The sequence below is a fragment of the Gigantopelta aegis genome, chromosome 2, assembly GCF_016097555.1.
Source record: "Gigantopelta aegis isolate Gae_Host chromosome 2, Gae_host_genome, whole genome shotgun sequence".
Classification (NCBI taxonomy): domain Eukaryota; kingdom Metazoa; phylum Mollusca; class Gastropoda; order Neomphalida; family Peltospiridae; genus Gigantopelta; species Gigantopelta aegis.
Genome location: NC_054700.1, coordinates 33,504,352 through 33,524,702, shown reverse-complemented (window position 1 = coordinate 33,524,702; position 20,351 = coordinate 33,504,352). Strand labels below are relative to the sequence as shown.

The 20,351-nt window shown below is 40.0% G+C and overlaps 1 protein-coding gene across 1 annotated transcript in view; it reads left to right on the top strand.

Moving 5' to 3' along the window:
- Positions 1 to 20,351, top strand: part of LOC121384042 (sorting nexin-27-like) — a 54,657-nt gene that overhangs the window by 23,703 nt on the left and 10,603 nt on the right. Inside the window, exons 4-8 of the mRNA XM_041514223.1 lie at positions 6,963 to 7,155; positions 16,285 to 16,352; positions 17,924 to 18,022; positions 18,688 to 18,766; positions 19,314 to 19,474. Coding sequence (XP_041370157.1) covers positions 6,963 to 7,155; positions 16,285 to 16,352; positions 17,924 to 18,022; positions 18,688 to 18,766; positions 19,314 to 19,474 — 600 coding nt within the window. The remainder of the gene's footprint in view (positions 1 to 6,962; positions 7,156 to 16,284; positions 16,353 to 17,923; positions 18,023 to 18,687; positions 18,767 to 19,313; positions 19,475 to 20,351) is intronic.

Genomic DNA, 20,351 nt, shown 5'->3' with positions numbered 1-20,351 from the left:
TAGTTAATAGTTTTCTCACCTAGAGCCATGTAAGAGCGCAGTTTAATAAATATCAAATGAATAATGCATGCTGCCATTTTCTGGTCTGGTGCCTGCAAGAGGTGAAATTTACTCATTTACACTCTGCGAGCGGTTAACTGCAGCTTTGCCTGCTGTGGACAATTACGAGTGGGTTCTTGAGACCGAGATGACGTTAGGCCAAACAGGAAAGTCATTTGTATGAATAGGACAACTTGTGATGGCTAAACTGAACGCACCAATAGGCACCAGGGGAATTCTTGCTGCATTTTGATAAATTGGGTTATTCATAGAGGCCGTATATACAGTGGTACAAACATTTTGTGATTCTGAAGATCAATACTTGTTGCCAGTTGTCGATGAGACAGCCGAGAGTTTATAAAAGTGCTGACAGTGACAATGTCTTCTTCCATTGGAGAACTCTTACAGCTGCAGCCCAATCATGTCAATAAAAACTTTGAGCAATTCCAATCTCAATTTTGTTAGGTGATGGTCTTTTGTATTGCCAAGTGGACATAATTTTGCCGTTGCTTGACACTGTTGGAAGTAAGCTAATTGTGTTACCACATAGATGGAAGACGGATAGCTAGACATGTGGTCAGACATGTGGTCCACATTAATTTTATTTTCAATGTATTATGAATCCAGCTTTCTAGAAATTGGCTGCAAATCAAGAGATTTGATGCAATTATGATGTCTGGATCCGGTTTCCGTGTCTCCATTTGCCAGTGTGGGAGATATTATTGTCCTTCACATCTGTCTCTGTCAGTTTTCAACTTTTAATGGCAAAGGAATGGAATGTACCACCAAGGCCATACCACGGCTAAAATAGTGGGGGTGGGGTGGGGTTAGACAGTTAAAAAAGTATTGGGTTTTTTTTTTCATCCTAGACAAAAATGGTCCTTTTAAATTAAAGGGATTTAGGGTGGAAACATTTTTAAAGAGGGTTATTGCCCTTCCCCACCCTCCCACCCCTTTCACCCGCTAGGTACAATATTGAGCACGCAGTAGTAAAGTATTTACTTGAGGTAAGATTGTCATAGGATTGGGGCAGGACGTAGACCAGTGGTAAAGTGTTTACTTGAGGTGAGATTGTCATAGGATTGGGGCAGCACGTAGACCAGTGGTAAAGTGTTTACTTGAGGTGAGATTGTCATAGGATCGGGGGCAGGACGTAGACCAGTGGTAAAGTGTTTACTTGAGGTGAGATTGTCATAGGATTGGGGCAGCACGTAGACCAGTGGTAAAGTGTTTACTTGAGGTGAGATTGTCATAGGATCGGGGGCAGGACGTAGACCAGTGGTAAAGTGTTTACTTGAGGTGAGATTGTCATAGGATTGGGGCAGCACGTAGACCAGTGGTAAAGTGTTTACTTGAGGTGAGATTGTCATAGGATCGGGGGCAGCACGTAGACCAGTGGTAAAGTGTTTACTTGAGGTGAGATTGTCATAGGATCGGGGGCAGGACATAGACCAGTGGTAAAGTGTTTACTTGAGGTGAGATTGTCATAGGATCGGGGGCAGGACGTAGACCAGTGGTAAAGTGTTTACTTGAGGTGAGATTGTCATAGGATCGGGGGCAGGACGTAGACCAGTGGTAAAGTGTTTACTTGAGGTGAGATTGTCATAGGATTGGGGCAGCACGTAGACCAGTGGTAAAGTGTTTACTTGAGGTGAGATTGTCATAGGATCGGGGGCAGCACGTAGACCAGTGGTAAAGTGTTTACTTGAGGTGAGATTGTCATAGGATTGGGGCAGCACGTAGACCAGTGGTAAAGTGTTTACTTGAGGTGAGATTGTCATAGGATCGGGGGCAGGACGTAGACCAGTGGTAAAGTGTTTACTTGAGGTGAGATTGTCATAGGATTGGGGCAGCACGTAGACCAGTGGTAAAGTGTTTACTTGAGGTGAGATTGTCATAGGATCGGGGGCAGGACGTAGACCAGTGGTAAAGTGTTTACTTGAGGTGAGATTGTCATAGGATTGGGGCAGCACGTAGACCAGTGGTAAAGTGTTTACTTGAGGTGAGATTGTCATAGGATCGGGGGCAGCACGTAGACCAGTGGTAAAGTGTTTACTTGAGGTGAGATTGTCATAGGATCGGGGGCAGGACGTAGACCAGTGGTAAAGTGTTTACTTGAGGTGAGATTGTCATAGGATCGGGGGCAGGACGTAGACCAGTGGTAAAGTGTTTACTTGAGGTGAGATTGTCATAGGATCGGGGGCAGGACGTAGACCAGTGGTAAAGTGTTTACTTGAGGTGAGATTGTCATAGGATTGGGGCAGCACGTAGACCAGTGGTAAAGTGTTTACTTGAGGTGAGATTGTCATAGGATCGGGGGCAGCACGTAGACCAGTGGTAAAGTGTTTACTTGAGGTGAGATTGTCATAGGATCGGAGGCAGGACATAGACCAGTGGTAAAGTGTTTACTTGAGGTGAGATTGTCATAGGATCGGGGGCAGGACATAGACCAGTGGTAAAGTGTTTACTTAAGGTGAGATTGTCATAGGATCGGGGGCAGGACGTAGACCAGTGGTAAAGTGTTTACTTGAGGTGAGATTGTCATAGGATTGGGGCAGCACGTAGACCAGTGGTAAAGTGTTTACTTGAGGTGAGATTGTCATAGGATCGGGGGCAGGACATAGACCAGTGGTAAAGTGTTTACTTGAGGTGAGATTGTCATAGGATCGGGGGCAGGACGTAGACCAGTGGGTAAGTGTTTACTTGAGGTGAGATTGTCATAGGATCGGGGGCAGGACGTAGACCAGTGGTAAAGTGTTTACTTGAGGTGAGATTGTTATAAGATTGGGGCAGCACGTAGACCAGTGGTAAAGTGTTTACTTGAGGTGAGATTGTCATAGGATCGGGGGCAGGACATAGACCAGTAGTCATTCCATAATCAAAGGCAGTACATGTATGTGATGTCACGGTACAAAAATAAAATGCAGTGAATATTATAATAATTATTCTGAAATTATAAGAATCATTGAACTAAAAATATTTCTGGCACTCGTCATTTTGTAGATGGTTTTTCTAACACTCGTCTTAGGAAAAACGATCGATTTTCTTGAGACTGGGTGTCACAAAAACTATTAGTCTAATAAGTTGTCTTATTTGCAAACTACTTTATAGAACTCCCTCTCAGTTTATAACATTTGTTTTCAAATTAAACTTTAAGAAGCAAAATTGCTTCCCACGTACTCCACAAAATGAATGGCAAGGTATGCCATGCAGCTGTTGAAATGTTTGCACAAAGTCTTATGGTGAAGAGCAATAGATGAAGTGGGTATTTCAAATCACCTAATCGCTGTGATTTAATAATGTTAAAGTTTGTTTTGTTTAATGACACCACTAGAGCACCTTGATTTCTTAATCATTGGCTATTGGATGTCAAACATTTGGTAATTTTGACATATAGTCTTAGAGAGGAAACCTGCTACATTTTTCCATTAGTTGCGAGTAATCTTTTATATGCACCATCCCACAGACAGGACATCTGCCAGTTGTGGTGTATTGGCTGGAGCGAGAAATAGCCCAATGGGCCTACTGACTCTACCGTCCAACCAGTGGGGACTAAAGGTTTTTATTTCCATCCTTCTGTCTGTCTGTCTCACATATAGTTTTCTGGATGTTCTTTTTAGAATGCCTTGCCATATTGAGCTGAAATTTTGTGTATAGCTTTATCATGTACTGTTATAGATCAAGTTTGACTTTCATGGCGATTTACCCATTTTTGATGGAGTTATGACTCTTGAATTTAGGAGATAAGAAAAATTGTTGGGTTCAATAGGGGACATGTATTGCTTTAGGTAGTACTAAACCATATAACTTCTGGCTGGGTCAAAGTTCGAGGTGTACACAATATTTGATAGAGAAGTAAACACCACAAGTCCTGTGATTGGTGATAAATGTGAGTGTGTTGGCTGTAAAAAAAAAAAAAAGTTTCATCTGGGCAGAAAATGTATGCAATTTTATTTCATCTAGTACCACTGTGTCAAGTAGCCTTATGCTTGAAACATGTATGGGGTACCTGTAAAAAAAACCAGTACTCGAATTTTGTGCAGAACTAGGGTAGTCATAGACGCTACCCATTATCTCTGAAATGAGCAGCTTGACCCCCATTTTTTTCTGATTCACTTTAAGAGTGAGGGGTGGTAGTATTTATATCCATGGCGTTTATGTCAATTGATATGCTACAGGTAGGAGTTTTAGCCACATATGAATGTTACTATTATCGTCTATGGGATTTGATTTGGTAGTATACACCCTTTAGTAGTACTATCAGAATACTTCTTTCTGTATGTATACATAAAACCAAACACCAATAGTAATTATACGAACATATTTACATCAATTCCATCATCTCCAACAGGAGGAACAATTACATTTAACATTCTCCCACATAATGCAATATGGCTTTTTGTAATCGATCATCACATTGGTAGAATTCGGCTGATGATTTTTCTATTATAATGGGTCATTGAAACATCACTAACGTACAGCATTTAAAAACACATGAACTACTGTTTAAGCATTATGATCCTGATAATAAGATATAATTCAATTTCCGTTATATTCGATCATTACAATTTAACGTGATCCCATTGGTCCAGTCGTAGAAACAGAAGTTTGTTTGTTTCTCGATGAACGTACACATAACATTGTCAGGACATATCTAATCTGATGACGTCACTTTATATTGGTAGTTTCATTTACTAAGTGTTATTGTTTAAGAAAAAAACACCAGCTTCACCTATTGACAGATACGTTTTCAGATTTTTTCCCCCCTACCCCTATGAATATAAAAGAAATAACAGACAATCCATAAATTATATTATTTTCTTTACATTCATCGCTGTATGATGTTAATACCCCCACCACACAAAAAAAATAGCCAGAATGCAGGGATTCTAGATTATGGTAGCCACACTCCCATGGCTAGTGATATTCAATGTTGGGCTAGTAAATAACTACTATTGCCATGCCCGACGGCAAGTGAAATATTTTTGTGGTCAAATGTTGCAGTTATGTCTATTTTGTAAATATGGATATACTGCCTCCATCCCACCCCCAATGTTAGCGTTTTTAAGCTCTATCTCCCTTTTTAGGTGACATATCTGATTATTACTATTATTTAGTAAAATTTATTAACTTAAAATAAAGAGGGCTAGTGAATTTTTAATCGTGGCTAGAACATTTTTTTAAATCACTGATCCCATGGCTAGTGGATTTTATATAAATTCTAGAAGCCCTGCAGAATGTTACAAATACAAAATAATTTAAACTGGGATGGATACGAATGTGGCTAGGTGGGGTGGCTAGCTGTGGCTTCAGTGGCAGACCCGTACCTAGTGTAAAACATCTAGTGGGGGGTGGGGAGGGGTGGCAGTACCATCCCCCCAAAAAATTAGGGCCCAGACTTCTGCTGCTAGACAGAAAGGTCACAGTTAAAACTATTAACCATGGAAGTGTTATTGGGGGGGGGGGGGGGGGGGAGGGACAACTGGAGATGGATGAGTTAGCAGATGGAAAGAGTCTCCAGGCCTTCTGGATTCATTTTTAGGCCAGGTCGTAGAGTTTACATACTTGTTTGCACTGTAGCACAGTGTGGGTGGCAATTTCATAACCTACTGTCTGACACTGGAAACTTACACCCACTCTATGATGGTCCATTTCACGCTAAGTCTTATGATTCCTTTACACCAAATCAATTCACATTGCCAGTGATATTAACGTTTTTGTAATAAAACTGAGATGAAAAGTTCATCACGGCCCCAGGCAGTACATGAATGAAAAAAAGAAAAAAAGAAGGGGACGTCATTTAGTCGAAAGTTTGTTTTGTTTAACGACATCACTAGAGCACATTGATTATTAATCATCGGCTGTTGGATGTCAAACATATGGTAATTTTGACATATAGTCTTAGAGAGAAAATCCACTACATATTTCCATTAGTAGAAAGGGATCTTTTATATGCACCATCCCACAGACAGGATAGCACATACCACAGCCTTTTACATGCCAGTTGTGGTGCACTGGCTGGAATGAGAAATAGCCCAATGGGCTCACCGACGGGGATTGATCCCAAACCAACTGCGCAGCAAGCAAGTGCTTTATCACTGGGCTTTTGTCCCACCCCTCATTTAGTTGAATGCAAACTTATATTAATGTTTTATATTGTTATATACCATACTTTCTTGACTTCATTTTTCATTTTGTTCATTCATTCATTTATTCACTCACTCACTCACTCACTCACTCACTCACTCACTCACTCACTCACTCACTCACTCACTCATTCATTCATTTGGCACAATATAATTGATATTTTGTTCATGTTTGAGTGACTGAATGAAACCATCCATCCATCCATCCATCCATCCATCAGTATATCTATCCATCCATGATTCATCATACATCCACCCATCCATTTATCCATCCATCTGTTTACTAATTCCGGTTCTAATGATTTCATACTTAATTTTAACAACAAGACTTTAGACAGTAGCTTGTAGTATTAAAATGTGTATTAACTTACTGACATTACTAGTGTTTTAGGGCAGAATGTAGCCCAGTGGTAAAAGAGCTCACTTAATGTGCGGTCGGTATGGGATCGATCTCTGTCAGTGGGCCCATTGGGTTATTTCTCATTCAGCGCCACGACTGGTATACCAAAGGCCATGGTATGTACTATCCTGTCTGTGGGATGGTGCATATAAAAGATCCCTTGCTGCTAATGGAAAAAATGTAGCAGGTTTCCTCTCCAAGGATATATGTCAAAATGAACAAATGTTTGACATCCAATAGCTGATGATTAATAAATCTCTGTGCTTTAGTGGTGTCGTTAATCAAAAGAAATTTCTAGTACTATTAAAATGTGTATTAATTTACTGACATTACTAGTGAACATTCTGTTTGATATACATGTATATATATTTTTTCAGGTTTTCAATATATACATGGCTGGCCGCCACCTCTGCTCTCGGCGGTACCGCGAGTTCAACACACTGCACAATAACCTGAAGCAACAGTTCCTGGACTTCAGTTTCCCCAAGCTGCCCGGAAAGAAGCTTTTTCAGCTGTCGGAACAACAGCTGGATCAGAGGAGGCGCGGTTTGGAGCAGTATCTGGAGAAAGGTAATTATCTGGTTATTAGTCTCATTGCCATCCTTCTGTCTGTCTTTTTTTTTTGTCTGGCTGTCCGTCTGTCCCACATACAGTTTTCTGGACTTTTTTTGCAGTGTCTCAAGATACTGTGTATATATCTTTATCATGTACTGTTACAGATCACGCTTGACTTTCATAGCGATTTACAAATTTGTGACAGTTAATGGCCCTTGAACTTAGGAGATATGAAAATGTGTTAGGCCTGGTAGGGGACATGTATTTCTTCTTTAGCAGTACTCTCAAAATGCTTGTTGATACATACTACTGCAAAGCTGCATTTTTGCTGTTGGTAGGAAGAGCATAATATGTAGCTGCAGTTAATTTGCTGTCTAGATCATCCAAGGTTTGACCATGCCTCGGTCACATCCAGTGCAGACAGTGTTACCCCATTCAAGGCTTTCACCATGCCTCGGTCACATCAAGTGCAGACAGCATTACTTCATTCAAGGCTATCACCATGCCTCGGTCACATCCAGTGCAGACAGCATTACCTCATCCAAGTCTATCACCATGCCTCGGTCACATCCAGTGCAGACAGCATGACCTCATCCAAGGTTTTCACCATGCCTCGGTCACATCAAGTGCAGACAGCATGACATCATCCAAGGCTTTCACCATGCCTCGGCCACATCAAGTGCAGACAGCATTACTTCATTCAAGGCTTTCACCATGCCTCAGTCACATCAAGTGCAGACAGCATTACCTCATCCAAGTCTATCACCATGCCTCGGTCACATCCAGTGCAGACAGCATGACCTCATCCAAGGTTTTCACCATGCCTCAGTCACATCAAGTGCAGACAGCATGACATCATCCAAGGCTTTCACCATGCCTCAGTCACATCAAGTGCAGACAGCATGACATCATCCAAGGCTTTCACCATGCCTCAGTCACATCAAGTGCAGACAGCATGACATCATCCAAGGTTTTCACCATGCCTCAGTCACATCAAGTGCAGACAGCATGACATCATCCAAGGCTTTCACCATGCCTCAGTCACATCAAGTGCAGACAGCATGACATCATCCAAGGTTTTCACCATGCCTCAGTCACATCAAGTGCAGACAGCATGACATCATCCAAGGTTTTCACCATGCCTCAGTCACATCAAGTGCAGACAGCATGACATCATCCAAGGCTTTCACCATGCCTCAGTCACATCAAGTGCAGACAGCATGACATCATCCAAGGCTTTCACCATGCCTCGGCCACATCAAGTGCAGACAGCATGACTTCATTCAAGGCTTTCACCATGCCTCGGTCACATCAAGTGCAGTCAGCATTACCCCATTCAAGGCTATCACCATGCCTCAGTCACATCAAGTACAGACAGCATTACCTCATCCAAGGCTATCACCATGCCTCAGTCACATCAAGTACAGACAGCATTACTTCATTCAAGGCTATCACCATGCCTCAGTCACATCAAGTACAGACAGCATTACCCCATTCAAGGCTATCACCATGCCTCGGTCACATCAAGTGCAGACAGCATTACCCCATCAAAGGCCATCACCATGCCTCAGTCACATCAAGTGCAGACAGCATTACTTCATTCAAGGCTATCACCATGCCTCAGTCACATCAAGTGCAGACAGCATTACTTCATTCAAGGCTATGACCATGCCTCAGTCGCATCCAGTGCAGACAGCATTACTTCATTCAAGGCTATGACCATGCCTCAGTCACATCAAGTGCAGACAGCATTACTTCATTCAAGGCTATGACCATGCCTCAGTCGCATCCAGTGCAGACAGCATTACTTCATTCAAGGCTATCACCATGCCTCAGTCACATCAAGTGCAGACAGCATTACTTCATTCAAGGCTATGACCATGCCTCAGTCACATCAAGTACAGACAGCATTACCCCATTTAAGGCTATCACCATGCCTCGGTCACATCAAGTGCAGACAGCATTACCCCATCAAAGGCCATCACCATGCCTCAGTCGCATCCAGTGCAGACAGCATTACCTCATTCAAGGCTATGACCATGCCTCAGTCGCATCCAGTGCAGACAGCATTACCTCATTCAAGGCTATCACCATGCATCAGTCGCATCCAGTGCAGACAGCATTACCTCATTCAAGGCTATCACCATGCCTCAGTCACATCAAGTGCAGACAGCATTACTTCATTCAAGGCTATGACCATGCCTCAGTCGCATCCAGTGCAGACAGCATTACCTCATTCAAGGCTATCACCATGCCTCGGTCACATCAAGTGCAGACAGCATTACCTCATTCAAGGCTATCTCCATGCCTCGGTCACATCAAGTGCAGACAGCATTACCCCATTCAAGGCTATCACCATGCCTCGGTCACATCAAGTGCAGACAGCATTACCCCATCAAAGGCTATCACCATGCCTCAGTCGCATCCAGTGCAGACAGCATTACTTCATTCAAGGCTATCACCATGCCTTGGTCACATCAAGTGCAGACAGCATTACTTCATTCAAGGCTTTCACCATGCCTCGGCCACATCAAGTGCAGACAGCATTACTTCATTCAAGGCTTTCACCATGCCTCGGCCACATCAAGTGCAGACAGCATTACTCATTCAAGGCTTTCACCATGCCTCGGCCACATCAAGTGCAGACAGCATGACTTCATTCAAGGCTTTCACCATGCCTCGGCCACATCAAGTGCAGACAGCATTACTCATTCAAGGCTTTCACCATGCCTCGGCCACATCAAGTGCAGACAGCATTACTCATTCAAGGCTATCACCATGCCTCGGCCACATCAAGTGCAGACAGCATGACTTCATTCAAGGCTTTCACCATGCCTCGGCCACATCAAGTGCAGACAGCATTACTTCATTCAAGGCTTTCACCATGCCTCGGCCACATCAAGTGCAGACAGCATTACTCATTCAAGGCTTTCACCATGCCTCGGCCACATCAAGTGCAGACAGCATTACTCATTCAAGGCTATCACCATGCCTCGGCCACATCAAGTGCAGACAGCATGACTTCATTCAAGGCTTTCACCATGCCTCGGCCACATCAAGTGCAGACAGCATTACTCATTCAAGGCTATCACCATGCCTCGGCCACATCAAGTGCAGACAGCATGACTTCATTCAAGGCTATCACCATGCCTCAGTCGCATCCAGTGCAGACAGCATTACTTCATTCAAGGCTATCACCATGCCTCAGTCGCATCCAGTGCAGACAGCATTACTTCATTCAAGGCTATCACCATGCCTCAGTCGCATCCAGTGCAGACAGCATTACTTCATTCAAGGCTATCACCATGCCTCAGTCGCATCCAGTGCAGACAGCATTACTTCATTCAAGGCTATCGCCATGCCTCAGTTGCATTAAGTGCATACAGCATGCATGTCCAACACACTATAGCCACAATAAATGATTATTTTTTGTCTGTCTACATGTAGTTATAAGGTGTACAAGTTGTTATGTGAGGACATTCCTCTCAATACCTGTCAGGTGTGATTAAAATGTGCTGAACATACCTTTTCTTTCTTACGTGTATTAGGTAATTGCCTAAATAATTAAAGACACAACCTACCTCTTCAGTTTCAAGCATGCATTTTTAATGCACATTTCCCTAGATAGCGCAGCACACATCCAGCTTTTAAAAGGTTTGGTCGATGCCAGACAATTTCCACACCATTGGTTTTGCTTCATACACAAAACATTTATGATATCTTAATGTAATTTGACTTCGTATTTCATATTTTGTAAATGGTACAATTTTCAAAATGTCAATATTTTCTTCAATCACAATTATATGCATTTATGGTACTAGTTTTCAAACAACTTCCATCGTTCTGAAAATAAAATTGTCATGCACCTAAGCTTATTGTTACTGTAGGTAGATGAAAGGTTTTGACATTTTAATACTGACATCATTAAAATTAATAAACAGCTATTATATTATTACTAATGTTTGCCACAATTAAAATAAAAGGTCTACTTACCTTCTTCCCTGTCAAAATAGTTGTGAAATTCATATTGAGCAGACAACCCCATTTTTATATTGGTATCTTTTTATTTTTCATAATTGTAACCAAAGTATTTATGTTTAAATTCAAAATGATGAACAAAAACCCCCCAAACAACCCCATAAAAATATTACTGTTGAATATATCATATTTTGTTGTGTAAAATGCCAAAAATAATGGTACAGATATTTTCTGTTATTAACCTTAGATCTTGACTTTTGTAGTCATTAAAAAGACAGTGGATTAAAGTTAAGTCTGGAATTTAAAGAATCATATTGATAAATAAGTACTGGCACTTTTCAGATTCCCCTTGATCCATAAAATCTGCTGCTCAACTTTCTCTAGGGATATTTGTGAAAACATTTGTCAAGTAAAGCAACTGTATTTATTGTGTTCAATGGATGACATATCTAAGTGTAGTCATGCATTATTATGGTGATGTCGGGGAACATTTTGCTTTCGAAATTTTGATTAGCAATATTTCTAGTTAATTTCAAAATTTATTAGCAACTACTGTTTAATGTTTTAAAATTGTGCAGCGATCTCTGAAACATGCATGGCTAATACTAAACAAAATGTTCCGTGGATGTATGGAACATCTAAACATCATGGTCTCATTTATTTACATGTTGCACAAATTTACAATGTGAACAAATTGTTTATCATGACATGTAACAAAAGTTGAATAGTATATTTAAGAATTGTTTATAATCTTTTGCAAATTTTGTACTTATATTGAGATGTTGAAGTCCATGTTGAGCTACCATCAACATTAGGACAACAAAACATGCACTGAACATACAATGAATATTCACTGCTCGAAGTTAAGAAATTGTCATCCGTAGCATTAAACAAAAAAATTGCATTTGGTGAAATGGCACACCGACAGCAGTTTTAAGCCTGCCTACAACAATATTTCAAAAGGTTACTTTTGTAGCAAATAAATATGACTAAAATGTTATTCTGTTGCATGTGGACATATTCCTAATGTACAAATGTTAAATACTGACAAATAATGTACACCAGATATATATTCATTTTGCTGTTGTTGAGGAGTTTTACCGACAGCAGTAATTGTTATCCACCAGCACAGAAGTGCTATCGGTGATGCTCCCAACTCACAGCAATTTATATCTCAATGACGGCAATTACCATTAGTGCTGTCGTTAAGTTCAATCCCCGGATATTTATGTTCTAACCATCTGTTGTACTAGAATAAAACAAACCATCTTGATCACAACTGATTTCTTTGTCAACCAATTGTTGAGGTCATCATGGCCCACGAAAAGTATCAACTTTAACAAATCAATATGAAGTGAATTGCAGCAAATGAGTTTTGTTTAAAAAGGAAACTTTCCATTTCTTTGAACAAGTGAAACATTCTTCTTATTTCTGCCACTGAAGAAAAATGTTTTTAAACCTGGCCATTGAGTTTGAAGATATCTGTTTTCATCCTGGAGTTTGAATGGATGGCCGTCACTGATGGAGCATCTCTCTGTTACTCTGTTACTCGATCTGTTTTTAGACATCTGTCACTTAAGCAAGATAAGACCAGAAATAGTTCCTGTCAAGATGTCATTAATAGAGTTTAGTCAGTGGATCTAAGAAAATAATAATAATAGAACTAGATTTTGTTTTTTAATGGATGGGCTTTTCAAACATCACTAGTACTTGGGAGAAAAAGAAGATTTTAAGTGAAGTTTGATATTGATTTTCTTAATGCATTTATGATCATTGGAGGCTTTAGGGCTACACAACAATTTATTATGTGGGTGGTCTGGATTTGGAAGACAATTTCTTGAATACCCAGCTTAACCCTAACCCTAATCTACCACCGACCAAATAAAAATATATTTAAACCATATATGTGTGTATCTAGAGCAAACATAGTAGATCCACCAAGTATGAAACAGTAGTTATGGTACCCCCCCCCACCTTCCCACCCCCATAGGATCAATTTTGGAACGGCCCTTAAGGCTCAGTTGAAAACAGAACACTTCTTGGCCGTGTGTGTATATTTTGGAATTTTTTGTCCTTATTTTAGTTACGACATCAGACATCAGCATGAAAAAAACTGAGGGGAGTGATTAATTGCTCCCGTAACTTAGATTATAGGGAGCTATTTAAGAGGGAGCTATTTAAGATATTGCCAAATTGATGCCATATTAATATACATACTAACTTCAAGCACGGTTAACCTTTTGACAAAATTAATTACTCTTTATCATTACTGTATGCTTTTCTTAACCCTAACCCTAAACATAATCCATTTTCTTTCTGGGAGAGTGCCCCCCATAAAATCTGTTGACTGTGGTTGCATTCAATTACATAGCACCATACCCAAAAATTTCTGTCTGGCAGAAACACTGCTAAGGATACTAAATTTTGCTCTCCTTGAACTACATATTGTCTGAGGGGAATGATAGGGAGTGAGAGAGATAGCTCCCTTTTAATGGCGAGGTCTGTATCTTCCTACTAGGACTACACACAAATCTTAGACTTGTTACGTCTTATAAATGTGAAACACAGTTAATATTTACAAGGTTTTATTTTTAAAATTTGACTTGATGCCCATGCCTTTGACTTTGGGAATTTTGGCATCGTTTTACCACCAAAAAAGAAGGAATTTTCAGTTTCATTTCAAAAACATCTTTTTAAGCTTAGTTAGAATTAAAAAATTAATGCTATACATATATATTTGTACATGTTTATTTGCGTGATGGAAGGGATGTTTGTCAAACTTGTGTTACATATCATTTTCAAAATATATCTCTACATGCATGCAGGGCTTGTAGAATTATAATAAAATCCACTAGCCATGGGATCAGTGATTTTTTAAATTTACTAGCCATGGTTAAAAATGTACTAGCCCTACTTTAAGTTAATACAATTTTACTAAATAATAGCAAAAATCAGATGTCACCTAAATAGAGAAATAAGCTTAAAAACACTAACTTTAGGGGTGGGGGATGGGGACAGGATATTTATATTTACAAAATAGACAACTGCAACATTTGACAATTTTTTTCACTAGCAGTCGGGCATGGCAATAGTACTTATTTACTAGCCCAACATTGAATATCACTATAGCCACGGGAGTGGGGCTACCATAATCTAGATGCCCTGTGCATGTATATAATAGTAAAACAGGATTTATTTATGTTCAGATTGGGAATTTGTAGTCTAAACTTGAAAATAAATATGACATAGTCTTTAGGGAATGGTGGGAAATGCTGCATTTTATTGGAGTCTAGAAACATAGGTGATAAAACCCTGATTGAGTTGGCTTGTGCACACTATCTGAAGTAAAATCCATTAGCAATTAATTGTTTGTGTAGCTTTTATATTCTCCTCATGATATTTTACTTCATTACATGTACATATGGCAGTACATACATGACTACTGAAGCCAAGAGTCAGTGGGCAATTATCCCCCAACTGTTATGTCCGCTTCTGTTAAAATGTTGCAGAATGATTTGTATGCAAGAGCTCCCCTTAGGCTGGGTTTCCATAGAAGTTCACTTTCCACGTGTCATAATTCACGTTTCATCATTGACGTGTGAACAGAAGAACAAACGAGTCATTTTCAAAGTGCAGGCCCCATAGGTGTTCACATGTCACTTTACACTTTCATGTCATGGGTCACATGTGAATAAAGAAAGAAATGTTTTATTTAACGACACACTCAACACATTTTATTTACGGTTATATGTGTCAGACATATGGCTAAGGACCACACAGATTTTGAGAGGAAACCCGCTGTCGCCACTACATGGGCTACTCTCCCGATTAGCAGCAAGGGATCTTTTATTTGCGCTTCCCACAGGCAGGATAGCACAAACCATGGCCTTTGTTGAACCAGTTATGGATCACTGGTCGGTGCAAGTGGTTTACTCCTACCCATTGAGCCTTGTGGAGCACTCACTCAGGGTTTGGAGTCGGTATCTGGATTTAAAAATCCCATGCCTCGACTGGGATCCGAACCCAGTACCTACCAGCCTGTAGACCGATGGCCTGCCACGATGCCACCGAGGCTGGTCCGCATGAATAAAGAAACGAACATGCTTATTTTTTGTGACATGAACAGCAAAGTACAGTTACGTTAGATTTGTAAATATGCATTTTTAAATAATTTTATCTGTGTTGTTTGGCAAAAGTAGCTTTGTAGTTGCGAAATGAACCTACCTAATGCAAAAACTATTACATTATAATTATGTTGAAAATGTAAATACTGTACTTTCTTCCTGTGTGGATTTTTGGGTACATTTTACACAAATCTTTGATTGATGTTTGGTTGCTAACTGGTTGGAAATGATATGATATGATTAGATATGATTAGATTATAGTATGGTATGATAATGTAATTATGGAAAACGAAAGTGACAAATGAACTCAGTTTACATGAATTTGGTGGAAACCGTCATGAACGTGAATTATGAAATGTTAATCATGACACGTGAAAAGTGAACTTCTATGGAAACCCAGCCTTATAGTCACCCATTACCAATGTCATTTTTACATACCACTCACCCCCTTTGCCCTTGAAAATCTTGTGTATTGATCACTATTGATGAATCCAATGGGTTGTTCCCCATCCCAAAGCTCATTCCAGCCAGTATACTGGTATATCAAAGGCCATGGTATGTGCTATCCTGTCTGTGGGATGGTGCATATAAAAGATCCCTTGCTGCTAATTGAAACAAACAGCCCATTAAGTGGCGACAGCGGGTTTCTTCTCTCAATATCTGTGTGGTCCTTAACCATATATCTGATGCCATATAACCGAACTAAAATGTGTTGAGTGTGTCATTAAATAAAACATTTCCTTCCATCCCAAAGGCCATGGTACACTATCTGCTGTCCTGTCTGTGACATATACAAAGATTTTTGCAGTCATTCAGAACGGGTAGCCTTTGTGATGGCAATGGGTTTCCTCTCATATTTAGAAGCAAGTGTCAAAATAACAGAATTTATACACCTAGTGACCATATTAAAACATGCTTTAAGTTGTTGTTAAACAGTTTCCTTTCTAAATGTATAAGTTTATTAATTCATCTACAAATAAAATATACACATCATGTATGATAATGTAAAAATATATATATTATTTGTTTTAACTTGTTTCAGTGTGTGCAGTCCGCGTTCTTGGTGAAAGTGATATTGTACAGGAGTTCCTGTCAGCAGATGGTGAAATGGTATGATCTTTAGGATATATATATATATATTAACAGCAGGGTTCGAAATGCCGCCCTCCCAGCCAGTGTTTACTGTTCAAAATCATCACAGGCCAGTGTTTTTGGTTTTTCTTTTGTTCCGTTAGACTGGCAATTATTTTGCGTTTTATACTCAAACATTAGTTTGATTAAAATATATATACATGGAAATATTTATAAAGTAGATTCTACCAGTCATGTAGATAATCTGAGTATAGGGCGGGATGTAGGCCAGTGGCAAAGCACTCGTCTGATGCACGGTTGGTCTAGGATGGATTCCTGTTGTTGGGCTCATTGGGCTCTTACTCGTTCCAGCCAGTGCACCACAACTACATGTAGTATATCGAAGGCTGTGATATGTGCTATCCTGTCTGGGATGGTGCAATATAAAGAGATCCCTTGCTACTAATAGAAAAATGTGGCGGGTTTCCTCTCTAAGACCATGTGTGAAAATTACCACATGTTTGATATCCAGTAGCCGATGATTAATAAATCAATGTGCTCTAGTGGTGTTAAACAAAACAATTGATCTGAGTGTAAATTCAACTTCCTGAGATGTTCCAGTGACAATGGCTTCACATGATTCTGACCTGCACAAAAGTGTTTTTATTGGTTAATCTGTTGGTGTAAGAAACAAAGAATATATTTATAAATGCCATTAACTGCTGTAAAGACGTTTTAATCACTATTATTACACTTTTTGTTTAGAACGAAGTGTAACTGACCTATCATTTTGTACCAGTGAGCAAGCCAATTGACTAGATGTGATTGTTCATGTTACATTTTGTGTCATCGTTAATTAATGAAGTTAGTCTGTTTTGTTTAATGACATCACTGGAGCACATTGATTAATTAATCATTGGCTATTCTGACACTTTCACACAGACAGGAAAACACATACCACAGCCTTTGTCCAGTTGTGGTGCCCTGATTGGAATAAGAAAAAACACAATTAGTGGATCCACCGTGGTGGTTCGATCCTGTGATGCAAGCACCTCAAGCGAGCACTCAACTGACTGAGCTAAATCCCGCCCCAGCTAATTAATAAAATGCTATTTTGTTTTTAAATATGGAGATATTTTATAACAACTTTACAGACTGGTGTAACACTGAAAATGCTTTGACGTCGTTATCTTTGATCTGTGCACCCCCTCCCCTCCCTCCCTCCACTGACGTGGCTGGTCAGGTGTAAAACCAATATTCCCACAAATATTCAAAGTATTCAAATACAAAGGGGCAGGACGTAGCTCAGTGGTACAGTGCTCGCTCGATGCGCAGTTGGTCTGGGATTGATCCCTGTCGGTGAGTCCTTTGGGCCATTTCTCGTAGTATGTGTTATCCTATCTGTGGGATGGTGCATATAAAAGATCCCTAGCTGCTAATCGAAAAGAGTAGCCCATGAAGTGGCGACTGCGGGTTTCCTCTCTCAATATCTGTGTGGTCCTTAACCATATGTACGACACCATATAACCATAAATAAAATGTGTTGAGTGTGTCGTTAAATAAAACATCTCCTTTTCAAATGCATAATTTAAGATCTCTACTACTTTCAGAATGGGAGCACAGAGGTGGAGTTGAAGGTGTTGTTACCGGACAGAACGATATGCACCGTGTCCATCTACAGAACGGACAACACGGACGACATTTACCAGGTACAAATCACATCTACCCTGTCCTTCACCCTTTCGCTGTCTCTCTCACATGCCATAGTTTCTTTTGTGTCAAGTTAAAAGTCCATGTTAATTATATACTGATGGAAAGAAATAAGGGAACACATCAAATTGTAGACCATATTTAATTCACAACTAGCGTAGTAATGTCTAATGTTTAATCCTTTATTTCTTTCCATCAGAATAATTATAATAATCATATTTTGCTATTTTTACAGTTTTTTGTGATTAATGACTACATATTAATTAATGCTGCATATTGTAACATGCTACTGCTACTGGGTGTAAGCAATGCCTGCTGACAGATGAATAATTCAAGAATAGAAAGTCATGAATCAGTGTTCAAGATTAAAATTTTGGGGCAGTATCCCAGTTGGATACTAACATTTCAAAATCTGGTATCCTACCAGAGAATTTAGTATTATATGGTATTCCGGTGGGATACTGGGTTCTTGAAGTCTGGTATCCAAAATTAAATTCTGGTATCCCCGGGATATCAGGATACCGTTAATCTCGAACACTGTGAATACTTTTTGTTTTACATTTATTTTCAGTATTTTATAATTAAATTAAATTTCCTTAAATATACAAATTATTACATGAAATAAAGACCTTGTATGATTACTATTGTATTTTTTCTGTTACAGGCTGTTGTCAATAAGTTGAATATGGGTGATAATGTGGCATCCTGTTTTTACCTCTTTGAAACGGTTGAATATAATTTCGGTAAGTTCAGTCATACGTTTGATATGCCTACAATTGAAACCACTAATTTAAGCAAAATCACTAATCTCCATATGGTTTTATTAAGTTCAGTCATACTGCTATACAACACAATTAAAACAATTACTGTAGAGGCAAATTTATTTTTTGATGAAAAGTTCCATTTTTAGCTGGAATTACCCTGTCGAATTTTTTTTCTTTTCTGAATGTGATGGACAAATTTACACAGCCTCAAGATATTAAGCTGAACTTTTGTGTATAGCTTTATCGTGTTCTTTTACAGATCAAGTTTGACATTCATGATAATTTACATATTTTCATTTCCCCTGAACTTAGGAGATATAAAAATTGGCAATCCAGACTTTAAAAAAAAATGCCTGAAGATATTCAGATGAAATTTTATATATAGCTTTATCATATACACGTAATATAGTGATTTACCCATTTTTCACAGAGTTATGACCCTTGAAAGTTAGAAGATAATTTGTTGGACCCGGTAGGGACATGTATTGTTTTAGCAGTAGTCTGAGAATGGACGTTATTTTTGCAGAAAGGAGATTACAGCCACATGAACTTCCACACAACATCTACATCCAGAACTACAGCACTGCGACGGCGACGTGCATCTTGCTGAAGAAGTGGCTCTTCTCGCTGTCCAGAGAGATGATGCTCAACTCGGACGAACGCGCCGTCACCTTCCTCTACTGGCAGGTTCGGCGTTAGCCAACATCATCACTGTCTGTCTGTGTGTGTCTGTGTGCGTGTCTGTCTGTCTGTCTGTCTGCATGTCTTCCTCAAACTCTGCTCCTCTGTTTTCCACAACCTCTGCATCTCTGTCTGCCACAACCTCTGCTATTCTGCCACAACCTCTGCTATTCTGCCACAACCTCTACTCTGTATGCCTCAACCTCTGCTCTGTCTGCCACAACCTCCATTCCTTTGTATGCCTCAACCTCTGCTCTGTATGCCTCAACCTCTGCTCCTCTGTATTCCTCAACCTCTGCTCTGTCTGCCACCTTTACTCTGTGTGCCTCAACCTCTGCTCTGTCTGCGTCAACCTCTGCTCCTCTCTGTGCCTCAACCTCTGCTCTGTCTGCTTCAACCTCTGCTCTGCTCTGCCACAACCTCTGCTGTCTGCCTCAACCTCTGCTGTCTGCCTCAACCTCTGCTCTGTCTGCCACAACCTCTGCTCTGTCTGCCACACCTCTGCTCTGTCTGCCACAACCTCTGCTCCTCTGCCTCAACCTCTGCTCTGTCTGCCACCTCTACTCTGTCTGCCACAACCTCTACGCCTCAACCTCTACTCCTCTGCCTCAACCTCTGCTCTCTGTATGTCACTTCCTCTGCTCTCTGTATGTCACAACCTCTGCTCCTCTGCCTCAACCTCTGCTCCTCTCTCTGTCTTTGCTATACTTTGTTTCTCTGTATGTATGCCATTTATCAGAAGATGTGCTGTCAAAATACTAATAACCATTGATGTCATGTTTATGTCTGTGTGTATTTGTATCTCTGTATGTGTGTATATGTGAGTTTGTCTGTCTGCCTGTCTGTCTGTTTCCTTTATTAGATTTATTGTGACATCTGGCAA